This window comes from Canis lupus, chromosome 17, assembly GCF_003254725.2.
Source record: "Canis lupus dingo isolate Sandy chromosome 17, ASM325472v2, whole genome shotgun sequence".
Classification (NCBI taxonomy): Eukaryota; Metazoa; Chordata; class Mammalia; order Carnivora; family Canidae; genus Canis; species Canis lupus.
In genome coordinates, this window is record NC_064259.1 from 6,939,763 (window position 1) to 6,954,129 (window position 14,367).

At 48.8% G+C, this 14,367-nt stretch overlaps 1 protein-coding gene across 1 annotated transcript in view; it reads left to right on the plus strand.

Annotated features, from left to right (window-relative positions):
- The first annotated feature begins 11,384 nt into the window (after positions 1-11,384).
- Positions 11,385-14,367, plus strand: part of GRHL1 (grainyhead like transcription factor 1) — a 52,372-nt gene continuing 49,389 nt past the window's right edge. The window contains 1 exon segment of the mRNA XM_025454685.3: positions 11,385-11,580. Within this exon segment, the coding sequence (XP_025310470.1) occupies positions 11,561-11,580 (20 nt within the window). The 5' untranslated portion in view covers positions 11,385-11,560.

Genomic DNA, 14,367 nt, shown 5'->3' on the forward strand with positions numbered 1-14,367 from the left:
CTTCTCCCTCTGCCTGTGTCTCTGTCTCTCTCTCTCTCTCTCTCTCTCTCTGTGTCTCATGAATAAATAAATAAAATCTTAAAAAAAAAAAAAAGAATACAGAACACTGACCTAAATATTTTGTTACTCTACAAGGATATCTCATAACTTTTTAGCATAGGTGTTGGGTTTTTGGGGTGTTTGTTGTTGTTTGTTTATTTATTTATTTATTTATTTATTAATTTATTTATTTTAGTTTTGTTTTTTTAGTCCTTCAAAGGAAAATGTGGCTTTCTTTGGCAGTTTGAGATTCTGGGTTTGACTTGAAAGGAAAAGGAGGGTCTTCCACCTGCCAACTTAGGCTCTTCCTGCATCAGGTAAATTGACATTGTTATGGGGATTTAATGCTGGTTAGCAGGGTGAAGAGCTGCTATGTCCCTTACCTCACTGAACAGTAGCATTTCTCTGGGGCCAGAAGAGCCTTGTCATTGCCACACAGACGTGGAGCCTTCTAGAGCTTGAAGGAAGGAGGAGAGCCCAGGGCTGGGACAGCAGAGTCTGCACATTTACCCAGAGTGTCTGTAGTTAGTTCCTTGTTACCTCAGTATTTTTCAACCCTGTATTTATACAGGAACCTTTATTGCTTAGGAGAGAAGGAGCATTATTTCCAAGTCTTAAAACTTTGAGTAGAATTTCCAAAGTTCTGTGAATCATTATATATTGCAGATAATTAAAAGTGTATATATTTTCATGTTGGGTATGAAGCCAGTGACTTTTTTTTCCCTTCATTTTAAATGCCTCTATATTCTTGAAAGCTAAGTTCCCATAGAATTAAGTCTCTCACAAAATGTTTTCAATAAGCTCTTAATGTATGTTCCCTTGTTTTATGCCCTGGTGAAGTATTTAAGCATAAAGTGATTTTAGGGCCAGACTTACCTGATAATATGTTATGACTTGAGAAGAACTTACAAAAGAGTGCTTTTATTGACTTTACAAATTAAGAACCTGGTATTTCAGCTCACTTGGCCTTTTGCCCTTCTGCAACAATTATTTCCTCTGGAACAATTAGTATGGTTTTTATGGATATTTGCGTTGATCTGGGTGACTCATGGATATTTCCAAAAGAATTTTTAAGTTAGAATTCCACTTAAATGTAATTACCTTTTGTCACCATTGTTGTCTACATTAACTCAGATTAAGTGATTAAGTTAAACATTACCTAAAATGAAAAAGGTGGTCTCTGATTTTAACTCAAAGGTTAAAAGTAGAAAAAAATGTGTTCTTTACCATGTTGAAGGATAAGAACATATTATAAACATGTTGACTTATTTTTCCCCTTTCTCTCCTTTGAAATCCATGCCAGAATAAAAGTCTCCCTGGGAAGATCTCCTCGGCCTGGGGTTCCTTGTCACCCTGCTTGGGGTGACTCCCCGCTTGGCCATCCTGCCAGAAACAGTTTGCATGTGTCAGCCCCTCTCCGCCTCTCACTGTCTCTCTCTGCTGAATTTCTCCAAGTGCAGCCCAGGGATCTGCGTCTGACCAAGGTGGCGCTTGTTAAGACCTTTCCTGCCTCCCCTGCCCGCCTCCTCCTCATCACAGCCTGGGGGTCAGAGTGGGTGGGGTGGCCCCAGAGTCCGAGCTTTATCACCTGGCAACCCACCCCCCACGCACCATAATTCTGCTGTCTGTCCTGCCACCTGGTCCCCATGTCTGGCCCCCAGCTCACTAGGTCCCCTGGCTGACGTCGTCCTCCCTCTGGCTGAAAGGCCACCGAGTCCTTCCGCAGCATCAGGGAGAGTTCTTTCTGTTCCTCAGCTCTTACAACACCTCCTACGTTCAGCATTTAGTGGAGCCTACTTCCGCACGTGTCCTGTTGACCTGGCCAGGCGGTGAGCCTCTGAGACCGGGGCCGTTCCTCATGCTCTGGATGGAACCCCGCATCCCACAGATGCTCAGTAAGTGGCTCTGATGCAAGTAATGATGATAGAAAGGGAAAGATCACGAACACCTTCCTACTTTCTACGTCGGCTGTGCACAGCAAGCATCACTGCCTGATGAATGAACCTGGTTGTCGGCCTTCCAAATGCTGGTTTGGAGTCAAATTGAAGTATTTTATTATTTTTAAAAATATTTTATTTATTTATTCATGAGAGACAGAGAGAGAGGCACAGGCACAGGCAGGGGAGAGGCAGGCTCCTGATGTGGGACTCGATTCCAAGACCCCGGAGTCACACCCTGAACAGAAGGCAGATGCTCAACTGCTGAGCCACCCAGGTGTCCCAAATTGAAGTATTTTTAAAACAGAAGGGGGAGGGATCCCTGGGTGGCGCAGCGGTTTGGCGCCTGCCTTTGGCCCAGGGCGCGATCCTGGAGATCCGGGATCGAATCCCACGTCAGGCTCCCGGTGCATGGAGCCTGCTTCTCTCTCTGCCTGTGTCTCTGCCCTCTCTCTCTCTCACTGTGTGCCTATCATAAATAAATAAAATTTAAAAAAAAAAAATAAAAAATAAAAAAAATAAAACAGAAGGGGGAAAAAAGGGCATGACTTTGGCTTGAGGTATACCCATGGCAACACTACAGCTATCATGTCGCTTGGAATATGCCAGGCACCGGTCTCAGCACTCGACATATATCACCTCTTTTCATCCCTGAATGATTCCACGATGCAGCACATTATTTGACAAGTAAGGACATTGAGAAGTGCTGATCTCAGGCAGACTAGAACCTGAGGGCTTCAACTTACGGCCCTGCCTCTCAAAGTTCCAAGCCCCACTGAAGTCAGTTTGGAATCAAAGGAGCCCACATGCTACCATGAAGAAGGAAAAAACGTTAGCAATCATGCCTGGCATGTTTCCTCACCACCCCCTCCTCCAAACCTCCGCCTCGAACCTGTTTGTCCTCCGTGCTCCCTGGATCTCAATTACAGCACCATTCACCTAATCGCCTAGGCTATAAATCGCCAACCCCTCCCAGTCTGTCAGCCAACATCTCTGTCACTCAGCCCTGACAATTCCACCACCAAGGACCTCTCTGGCCAGTGTCCAATCCTCTGACAACATAGTCCCTGCCCAGCTCAGGCCCTCATCATCTCCCGCCCGGTGTGCACACAACCACTCTCATTTGACCCTGTCCTGTCCCTGCTAGTTAAGTCCCCAAAATAGATCTGATGACGCTCTGAGCCTCAGCACTCTTTGATGGCTCCTTGGTGCTGACAGCCTGATGGCTTAGCCTGGGAGGGCCATCAGCCTGTGGCTCCTGCATAGTGCCTCCTGTCACCTGCCCCACCCCAGCTGCCGCCACCGCAGAGAAGGGGTTCTTGGACAACCCCAACATCTCACACCTCAGGGCCTTTGCTCATGCTTTATCCTTTATCAGAAATGTTTCCCCTCATCTCAGGGGACCCTTTATTCTTCCTTTATGACTCTGCTCAAATGCCATGTTCTCACCTCGACTTCCCCCGTCAGAATCCATCATTCTCTAAGCCTACGACACACACTCCATTAGGGCATTTACAAATTAGTGCTAATGCGCCCAGGTCTCCAGACTGAGCAACTTGGACCCCAGACCATGAGTTAGTCATGTATATACATGCACCCTTGAGCTGGGTAGGAGATTTTTTTTTTTAAGATTTTATTTATTCATTTATGAGAGACACATAGAAGCAAAGACATAGGCAGAGGGAGAAAGAAGCAGGCTCCCTGTGGGGAGCCCAATGCAGGGCTTGATCCCAGGGTCCTGGGATCACACCCTGAGCCAAAGGCAGACGCTCAACCTCTGAGCCACCCAGGTGCCCCTGGGTAGCAGATTTTAAGGGTAAAAAACCTGAGGTCTTATATGAAAAATAGAGTTCACAGAGATTAAAAAAATATAAGTAACGTGCCAAAGAAGAAGCACATCTAGGAGATTTCACACACCTAATTTCAGATGATGAAGTCCATACAGTTAATTTCTACTTGCCACCCACCAGAAACTTTGTAGGGTCTCTCTTCTCTGCATTTTCAATGCGATGCTAGCACTTTCATTTTGCTTTGTTAAGGATCGTGTGCATTCCAAGAAGCAGTTTTTGTGCTTTGCCCACTCATCTATGTGTTCAAAGCCCTCTGATTTCCTATCTCAGAGTTAGTGCCCCCATCTGCTAATCCCCACGACAGCCCCAGATAGAGTCACTTGGAGTTTTGTGATGCCCTGAGGAGCTTTTAGAGGATAGAACACCTGAGAAGTAATGCTCCGCTGCCTCTCAATTCCAAAGTGATATAACCAGTGTGGTGCTTGTGGTGTTTTCAGACTGCACACACAGCCCTGTCCCTCCACGAAGAACAATCCTGCAACCCCAATCCTGCTTCCATGTTGTTTCCCTCTCTTGATTCTTATGACATTCTCTTGATTTTTTTTCCTTTTCCTTTTTTCAACCCCCAGTTCTTCCTTTTTCTACCTATCACCAAAAAGAGTAATTCAAAATTGCAGTTATTGGAATTGACAGTTTCGGAGTGTTTAGCAAAGATAACCAAAGGTGAATCACAAAATACTCAAATTTCAAATAAAAAGAAACTCAGTTGGGGAAGAATTACTAGAAAAAATGAGTTAATAAAATGTCAAACTTTGAGGAAGCAACTTAATCCCTTGTTCCCTTCCTATAAAGGGAAGGATAATCTCTCTCTCTCTCTCTTATTAAAATATGGTAAGATGCTACCATTTTCAATAGACATTTTATAATGAAGATGTTTTTACCACTAGCCACCTTTTCTTCAAAGAGTGAAAAATGCAAATGTGAGCCAGCAAGCGAGCCAAGGCCTCCCACTCCTGAGCCTGGAGCGCTTTCTTGAGATGGCTGTAAAGCATGATGGCTCCTCCCTGCTCAGGATTAGTCACAGACAAGAGAGGTTTACTGAGGGGGGAAGGCCAGCATGTCTAAGCCACGGGCTTTCTGGCAGCTGTGTTGTAACTCTTGAGCCTTCACTGGAATGATCGATCTGTGTGAAGCCATAAGAAAAGAATGTGAGATATCTAGGTTCCAGTTGCCAGCAAGAGGGTGACACCCAACCTGACATAGCTTCTTCTGCCTCCATTCAGAAACGGGGAGAGAGTCTGGATGGAGTCCCAGGTATTTAACAAGACTCACCTGAGACTGCAGTCATCCTGGCATGACAGGCTGATGTGGGAGGGAAGGGGCGAAGCCTCAGTGAACAAGCTTGTTCAGCACAGGGCCATTAGGGACATTGGAAGATAGAGCATTGGATACCCCAAAATGGAGAGAGAGTTCTATGAGTTGCCATGTTCTCAAAATTGGAGAATCTATTTAGGGGAATAATTGACTGCCATCCCCTGCACCAGATGTTGTCACTAGAAGTCCCAGCCATGGCTCTGCCACATGTGAAGTGTCCAGGCTGTGTGATAATGGGGCCACAGGCTAAACCCAGAATGTCAGACAGAAATATTCTCATATTGGCAGTGCCACCACCAAGAAGGGAATGTGCAGATTTTGGAAACAAGGGTCCGGATTCAAGTCCCGAATTTACTATGAGACTCTGAATATGTCATTTGATCTCTCTGGACCTCGTTTCTCATCTACAAGGTGGGGCATAACCTTGTTTACCTCAGAGGTTTGTTTTAAGAGTCAAAGGACCCGAGGTATGATCTCTGATCAATGAGTACTGCCCAAAGAAGGCTAATGTCATCACAGCCTGAATAACGACTGTTGATACTCTGGAATATGCTTATTGCTACGCTAGATGAGGAGGGTTGGGTTTCGTTTTGTTTTGTTTTTTATATGAGATCTAGTTTTTGTCCCTTAATCAACTTGTAATAAATACAGTGAGGAGAAATGGGAAGGTGGAACACTTCATATTTATTGAATTCCAATAGGTCTGGCATAGTTTGAGTTTCACAAAACAGATAAATCCCTTGGTGATAGGAATTAGTACCTCACATCCCCCAGTTGCGGAAACTGAGGCTGAGGGTTAAGTAACTTTCCTAAGTCACAGAGCTGGGAGGCAAGGGTGGGGATTCCACACTCTCCCTTCCACACCCCATGTCTCCAGAGTGGAAGGCTTTCATGTCACAACGAGAGACACGATGGCTCTGGTACACTGGGCGGGACTGACTCTCCAATGTCAGGCGTTGGAGGCCCTGCCATTGCAACTGCTTGAACAGTCTCTCCAATATGGGCTGCTTCATCAGAGCGAAGGCCCTGCACGTGATGAGCCCTGCAGATGGCCTGTCAGGTGATGAAGGTGAGGTGGCATAGCCAACGAAGAGACACTTGGAGGAACTAGACTAGGTTCCCTCATCTCTAAAGAAGACGGAGGCCGACCATCAAGTGTCTCTGTGCCAGGCATTGTGGGAGAGTCTTTAACCACATGGTCTTACTTCATGCCACAAAACTTGATACTGTTTTCCTTGTTTTATAGAAGAGAAAGCTGAGGACTGGCAGTGAGGTAGACAGCTCAAGGTAAAAATACAAGGCAGATCTGAGATTTGAATCCAGATCTGATGGCCTGAAAGCCATTCTCTCAAACTCACGCAGACCCCAATGAACAGGAGGGCAGAGCAGCTTGTGATGAGCGGTTTGTTAGCAGCACAGCTGAGGTGCCGAGGGAGAAGTTCAGACGGGATGGCAGGGGTGCCTGGAGGAGATGGCATTGGAGGTGGCTGTGAAGGCCAGGGTGGGTTGGGATGGTGAGAGGGAAAGGAAAAGCAGAAGCAACCAGAGGCCTGGAATCACAGGACATCTCAGGGAACACTGTGAGTGGGTCCAGAGCATTGACCGGGGGATTTTAACTGGGACATACACTTGGAAATGAATGTAGGGGCTGGATGGAGAAGGAACTGAAATGCCAGGCTAAGGAGGTTGGACTTCAATTCCATAAACCGTGGAGAGCTAAGATCAGAACTACTCCTAGCAGCCATCCTTCGAGTCATGAGACATGGAGGTGGAAGGGACCAGATGGCCAGTCTTCCTTCTTCTGAGGCCCAGAAAGCAGTAGAACCTGGGCCAGAGCCCACGTAAGCTAATCAGCCCTGCCTTCTTACCTCCACACTCTCTGCTTGGAAACCCATGACTTGTGAAGGTGCCTTAAAGATCCTCCTTCTCTGAAAACAAAAAAACAAAACAAAACAAAACAAAACCCCCACAACTCCATCCATGAGCTTAAAAGAATTATTACCAAATAAAAAGGTGCTAAACCTCACTCATAATTTTAAAAAATGCAAATCAAACAATGAGATACTATTTTTCATCTAACAGACTGGCAAAGCAAAGTTTGATAATGGCCATGGTTGGTGAGGGTAAGGCACTCTAGGCTCTCCGATATCCTGTTGGTTGGTATCCAAATGGGACAACCTCTTGGAAGACAATTTGGTAAGATCTCTAAAAATTGCAGCTTTGCATGCCTTTTACACAGAAGCTCCAGTTCTAGGGATTTACCCAGTAGCCATACCCAACCTAGTGTGCAAAGTGGATAGTTAAAAGGATGTTTATTGCAGAATGTTTATAATTGTGAAAAACTGAGGAGAAAAACCCTAATTGCTCACCCACAGGGTCTCATGATCACACATCAATACAAAGAAATAATATGTAGCTTTTTTTTTAAAGTGCAGTAGATGTGTATGTGCTCACGTGGAAAATGTTTAAACCATAAGAGATGGAAATAAGCAAGCTGACGAGGGTCGTGCACCATGTGAATCCCATTCATGTAAGAAAATAAAACATATGTATGCTTGTAGATACAAGGAGGCATTATCTAAGAAGCTAACAAAAACTGTTCACAGGGATTATCTCCGGGGAGAGGGATAGGATGGAGGAAGGAGAGGCTCTGTGCTCTAAACCTTCTGTGTTGCTTAAATTTACTTTTTCTTTATTTTTTGTTGTTCCTTTACTTCTCTTTTTTGCTTTTTTTGTTAAACTATGACCACATATGAGCTTTATAACTTAAAAAATAATAAAAATAATAGAAGTATTGCCAACAGATATATAGATCTTAACTTCTGTTTGAGGGAACTCTTAGAGACAAGCTCAATAAGCCTATATTAAAATTTACAAAATAGACCCTATGTTTTTATTAGTACACCTAAGGTCTAACAACCTCAGGCCCTTACTGTTCTTTTTGCTTTTATGGCTTGATATTTATTAATTCATCCCATATTTACTTTGTGCCTACCTACCCTGTATCAGGCAGTGGGACTGAGGCAAGAATGTTTGTAACAGGAAGGCCGTTTAGATCCATCGAAGACATGATGGAGAAGGGAAGAGAGTCAGAACAGGTGCCTGCAGAGGAATGTGCCCATTCAATGAACACTTACTGGATATTTTCTGTGTGTATACCACGAGGCTGGGGACCTTCAGATGAAAGCGATACAATCCTTGCCCTCTCATGAAGAGCCCCCACATGGTGGGGAGAGACACAAACAGAAAATCTGCCTATTACAAACAGAATGTGGTAAACGCAGTAATGGAGTGATGCAGAAGGGACGGTGGGTGCGCACAGGACGTGTGACCCAGCCTAGGAGTTGAGGGAGCTCCCCTTGGAGCAACGGGGAGTCCCGGCTGGGTCTGGAAGGTTGAGCGGGGTGGGCCAAGTGGGAAGCTGAGGAGCAGGGAATTGGAGGCAGGGGTGGTTCTCAGTGCTGAGCAACACCTGAAGGAGCAGCATAGCAAGAGGGCAGGTGGAGCTGTTCATCTACACAGGCTGCTAAGGGGCTCGAACTTCATCTGAGTGTACTAGAGTGACGCCATCTAAACTCTGTGCTTTATAAAGATGACCCTGGCCACATCTGGAGGTGCAGCAGAGGAAGAAGAGGAAAGTTGAGGCAGAGACAGTTTCCCACTGTGAGTCGTTTCAAGCAGAGCAACCCTGATGACTCCCGCCTATCCTATTAGCAGTATTCTCCCTACATTCTCTCATTTAAAAAGTACAATTTATTTAAACAGGAAACTAATGAATAAGGGGAAAAAAGGACAGACTCCATGCTCTAGTGTTGTACCCAAGATTAGGGGATGGAAGCAGGAAACGGCAGGAAGGGGACAGTGAGAAGTGTCTGTGGATGCTGATTCAGGGCCCCAGGGGAACAGGAAAGTGGTGGGAATGGCTGAGGGGCAGCTGGTGCTGAATGAAGACCCCAGGGGCCTCCCGTGCTGCTAAATCCTCACCTCATGAGACCTCCAGGGAGCACGTGTCCCAGCTGACCATGCTTTCTGCCTCACTTTCCCTACTCAGCCCTCGTGCTTCCATTCTCTTCCTGCCTCGGTCATCTCTCCTCCTCTGGCTCCTCTGCTGGCTCCTCTTGTTCCCAGCCTTCCCAGGGAGCTCCAGGATCCCATGTTGGTCCCGTTGTTTCCTCCCTTGCCAAAGTGGAGATGCTTCTAATCCTGACATTCAAGACCATCTCTGTGCTGATGACTCCCCCACAGTCACTCAGCCCCTTCTTCCCTGGACTCCACACTCACTTCCAACCTACCGATACATCTATTTGGATCTCTAATAAAAGTCTTGAATTTATGTCCAAAATGGGACTCCTGACTTCCCCCAGACATATGCCGGCAATCTTTCCCAACTCAGTGATGGCAAATCACTCCTTCCAGCCTTTACCTGAAAACCTTATAGTTGTCTTTGACTCTCTTTTTAAAATTTTTTTAAAAATTATTCTTTAATATTTTATTTATGTATTCACGAGAGACACAGAGAGAGGCAGAGACATAGGCAGAGGGAGAAGCAGGCTCCCCGTGGGGAGCCTGATGCAGAGGGACTGGATCCCAGGACCCCGGGGGTCACGACCTGACCTGACCTGAAGGCAGATGCTCAACCGCTGAGCCACCCAGGCATCCGGATTCCCTTTTCCTCATACTTTATATCAAATTTTCAGGAAATCATGCCAGCTATGCCTTCAGAGTAGATCCCACCAGTTCTCACTACTCCACTCTCCCACCCAAGGCCACACTACTGTCATCTTTGGTCTGGGCTCACCGCCCCCACCTCTGTGCCCCCACCACCCAGATTATTTAAAGAAAAGGGTGAGATCAGGTCACTGCTCTACTCCAAGCCCTCCATCTTGCTCAGTAAAAACCAAAGTGGGCACGAAGTCCTACATCTCCCCATCCTCCACTTTGTCCCCCTCTGGCCACGGGGGACCCCTGACGTGCACTGTTCACAACTTTATGCAAAAGTGTGCCTCTGCCTCTCCGCCACCTCCTCCCCCACTTCTTCCTCGAAGGACTTTCCTCCTCAGCCTTCCAACCCGGGCTCCACCCGTGCTCTCCAGCGGCCTGCTCTGCTTTTTCTCCCGCAGAACTTGCCACTGTCCAACACACCATACAATTTACTCATTGTGTTTATGGTCTGTCCGCGCCCCCCCTCCACCCCAGGATGCTGAAGGCAGGCAGGCAGGGAGACGTGCTCAGGATCTATCTCCAGCATCTACAACGATGCCTGGCGTACAGGACTTCTCTCAACCCAGACTCGTCGAGCCAGCGAGCAGACCCTGGAGAAGGAGAGAGCTTCAGCTCAGGACAGTTGGGGCCAGGGCAGGGTGGACGTGAGGGCCGGCTACAGGGCTGCGGAAGGCCCAGCGGCGGGCGGCAGATGCAGCCCCAGGAAGGAGCTCTGCGGGGGGGGGGGGGGGGGTGGAGGGGGGAGAGGTGCAAGCCCCGATGGGGCGATGGTTTCCGACGGGCTTAAGGGGTGCGCAGGGAGGAGAGGGGGGAGACGGGCAGGGCCAGCAGCGCGGGGCGGCGCGGAAGAAGGGCGCGCGGGCACCGGACCCGGCGCCGCGGCTGGAGGCTGATGCCACCGCTCGGCAGGTCCCGCCCCGGCCGCGCGAGGGGGAACCGCGGTCAGGAGGCCGTCACATAGCGGACAATGGAAGATGGGCGCGCGGGCGGTTCTCCTGCCCGACAGCTGGGGGGGCTCGGCGAGGACCCAGACGTCTGAGCTTTCGCAGGTAAAAGCCAGGAGCCTCGTAAATAAGTGGGCGCGGACGGAGGGGGGACGGCGGGCGGGGGCTCCGTCGCCGCAGCGGGGAGGGCTCCGGTGGGCCGGCGGAGGAAGGACCCCCCGCCCCCCGCACGCACACGCGCACACACACACACACACACACACACACAGGCCGGAGAAGGCGGCGCCAAGGCACGGCCAGTCCCTCGGGCGAGCCGCCAAGGGCCGCGACTGCAGCGCCGGGCAGTGGGCGGGCGGCGGGGCGGGAGGAGCGCGCCGGGGCCCGCGCGGCCACGCCGGGCCCGGCGGGAGGCAGGCCAGGAGCGCGGGGCGCGCCGCACCGACGCGGCCACGCGGAGCGGCGGGCCCCGCCCCCGCGCCCCCCGCGCCGGCCAATCAGGCGGCGCCGCCGGCCGCCCAGCCACGAGGCCCCGCCCCGGGCCGGCGCGCCGCCAGCCAATGGGCGGTCGAGCCCGGGCGCCCAGAGCGCGCAGCCCGCGCCGAGCCGGCTCAGAGCGAGAAAAGCGAACCCAACCCGTCGGGGCCGCCGCTCCGGACCTGCCGCCGCCGCCGCCGCCGCCTCCTCCCCCCGGATCGGGTGTACTGTCCCAACCCGAAAGTCCAGTTCTGCGGCCCGGCAGCGGCGAGCAAGCGCGATGACACAGGAGTACGACAAGTGAGTGAGGCGGCGGCGCGCGGGTCCGGCCAGGCGGCTTCAGGCCGCCGCGGCGCTCAGGGCCGGCCGCACCTGCCGCGAGGCCCGGCGGGCGGGGGGGGGCGGGGTGGGAGGCGAGCCCGGGCGGGGGGCGGGGGTGCGAGGCGAGCCCGGGCGGGGGGGGTCGCGGAGCAGGCCGGGTGGAGGGGGCGCGGAGCAGGCCGCGCGTGTGGGGGCGCGCGTCTCGCCGTCCACTTTCTTCCCCGCAGCGGCCTCGGCGCTCGGCAACCCCCCCCCCCGCGCCTTTGTTCCCCCGAAGCCCCTGGGGGGGCCCTTGTGTTGGAGACTGGATTCCGGAGGGGAGACCTCTCTCCTCAGCCCCCTCCGCCTCAGCGGCCTTGGGGGGGGCCTCCCCGCGGGCGCGCCCCCCGTCTGCGCCCTGCTGCTGGCCGGGGTGCGGGGAGGGAGACACGGGGCGCCCCGCGGGCTGCGGCCGCGACGTGTGGGCGTCCCGCTGCCCCCCCCCCCCGCCCCGGTCAGGATCCCCTTTGCTCAGGGGGTCGCGGCCAGCTCTTTGGGACAGGCTCCCCGGCTCGGGAGGTAGACGACGTCTCGGGTGATCGATCCCTTGTCCGTGTCCTTCGGTCCGCCTGCTAGAACTTCCAAAAGGAGAAATTGAGGGAAAAGTTGAAGTGCTCTGATGTCCTGGCATCATCCCCCCCCCCGCCCCCCCCGCTGGCTGTGTGAGTGAGAAAATTGTTGTAGGAGTTACTTTGCCACTTGCATCATTGATGGTAATTACAGATTACTGTAATTAAAAATCCTCAGAAAATATCAAGAGGGTGAAATCTTCGAAATCACCGTGATAAACAGAACGTACTGTACTAATACGTCTTTCGGAGTTTGTGGTTAAAGAAATATTTTTGACAAACGCGAGGTGGCCATGTAAAGATGTTCACATCAAAGGGACCCTGGGGGAGGCATATTTCTGTCTTAGCCACTTTTCTGCAAATGTAAAATTGTTCCGAGTTTAAAGCATGAATTAAGGAAAGAAAAAAGCAACTTGCGCACCAAACCAATCCGTATACTTCAGTAAATCCAGACCAGAGGTATTCCTTCTAGTTTTAGAATTATTATTTAAGCGTGCTCTTTTTTCTTTTTCTTTTTTTCGTGCTCTTTTTTTCTGATTTGGGAGGTTAGGTACCGTATGGGACACCGTAAGTGGATTAGATCTCGTGTTGTAGAATGTGCAGTTAAATCATGACTTGAAATACATTTCAGAAGTTTTTTGAGAGATCGTTGGTGGAGGGAGTTTAAGACTCAGGAGAGGTAGTGATGGGCCTTTAGGGACTAGCAACTGCCTGACTGTCATATGAGGAAGTAGACTAAGGCTCCTGGTTACTGTTTATTTCTTGACTTATGGTTTAGATAAGGCAAATTTCCAAAGCTAAAATTTTGGCCTTAGGCATGCTTTGAAAATGTAAGACACCTCCAGGGTGATCACAAACAAAAACCATTTGCAGAAAATATTTTCTGTTGCCTGTACAAATTTGGGATGGGGGTGGGAGAGAGAGGGAAGCTGAAAAACTAGCATTACGGGAATCGAATGAGCCAAGTGCTGTCATAATCTTCTGGAAGTAGCTATTACACTATTAATAATAGCTTAGCAGTACACCAGTAAATCACCTCAAGATACCACTGATTCAGTGGCTCTTACTTACACACTGCTCCTAAAGGTGTAGGGAATGCCCCTTTGTGTGTGTGTGTGTTTATTTATTTTGAAATTGAGATTAATACACGCAGCCTTCATTTTTAAATAAACTGCTTCATTGTTTTTTCATTTGTTTGTTTTGTGTTAGAATGATATACCCCCTCAAGAGTGCTTGCTTTTCCTACTAAATATAATTAGTATTTGGATTTTATGCCTTGGAGTTTATGCCGAGACATGAGTTTAAAACATTGACTTTGAAATAAAACCTAATTTTGAGGATAAATTAAGTTGTTGGTCCGAGTTCCCACCCCATTTCAAAGATGTTCTCCTTTTTGAAAATCTGTATCTGTTTTTTAAAGGGCCGGAGTGACTGACAAACCCTAACCTTTGTTGATTACTTGAACAGATAATCAGTCTTTCTACATTCACTTTTAGAGTAGGTAGGTCACCTTTAGGCCATTTGCATATTTCATTTGTGTGTTGCAATGAGAGCTGATCCTTAAATATACTTGTTAGGATAGTGATAATTCAGAGTAGGTTTGGACATTAACAATTTTTTTTCCCTTAAAAAAAAAAAACTTTCATTTTGCTGGAGTTCATGTTCCACTTTTTCTTCTTATTGACTTATTAAATAATACCAACTGAACAGTTGTTGAGACTGTTTACATTTCAAGTTTTGGGAATCAGTAATGTTTGTTTTAATCTTTAAAATTAAATCTTCTGTAAGACTTGACTAAGATCTCCGTTGATTTTCTGGATTTTTCTCACCAGACTACAGTGTTAAAATGAAACCGTTCTTGCCCAGTGTGAAAATCTAGTAAAGATTTTTAAAAACAGATTTCCCACCTATTTTCTTAAAAAGCTCTTTTTGTTCAGTGGCTTTATTTATTGTTGTAGATTCTTAAGTGTTTATCTCTGAGATAAACAGTTAACTCCCATGCCAGAAAATTATGCCTCCTTATTGATTTACAGTCCCCTTTGGCCACATTCCATCTCAATCTGCTGGTAATCAGTAGAATATTCTAACTTTCTCATATACCCCCGAGGATTAAACGAAATAGCTCTTTTTCTTTCCGCCCCCTCCTCCTCTCTCCCTG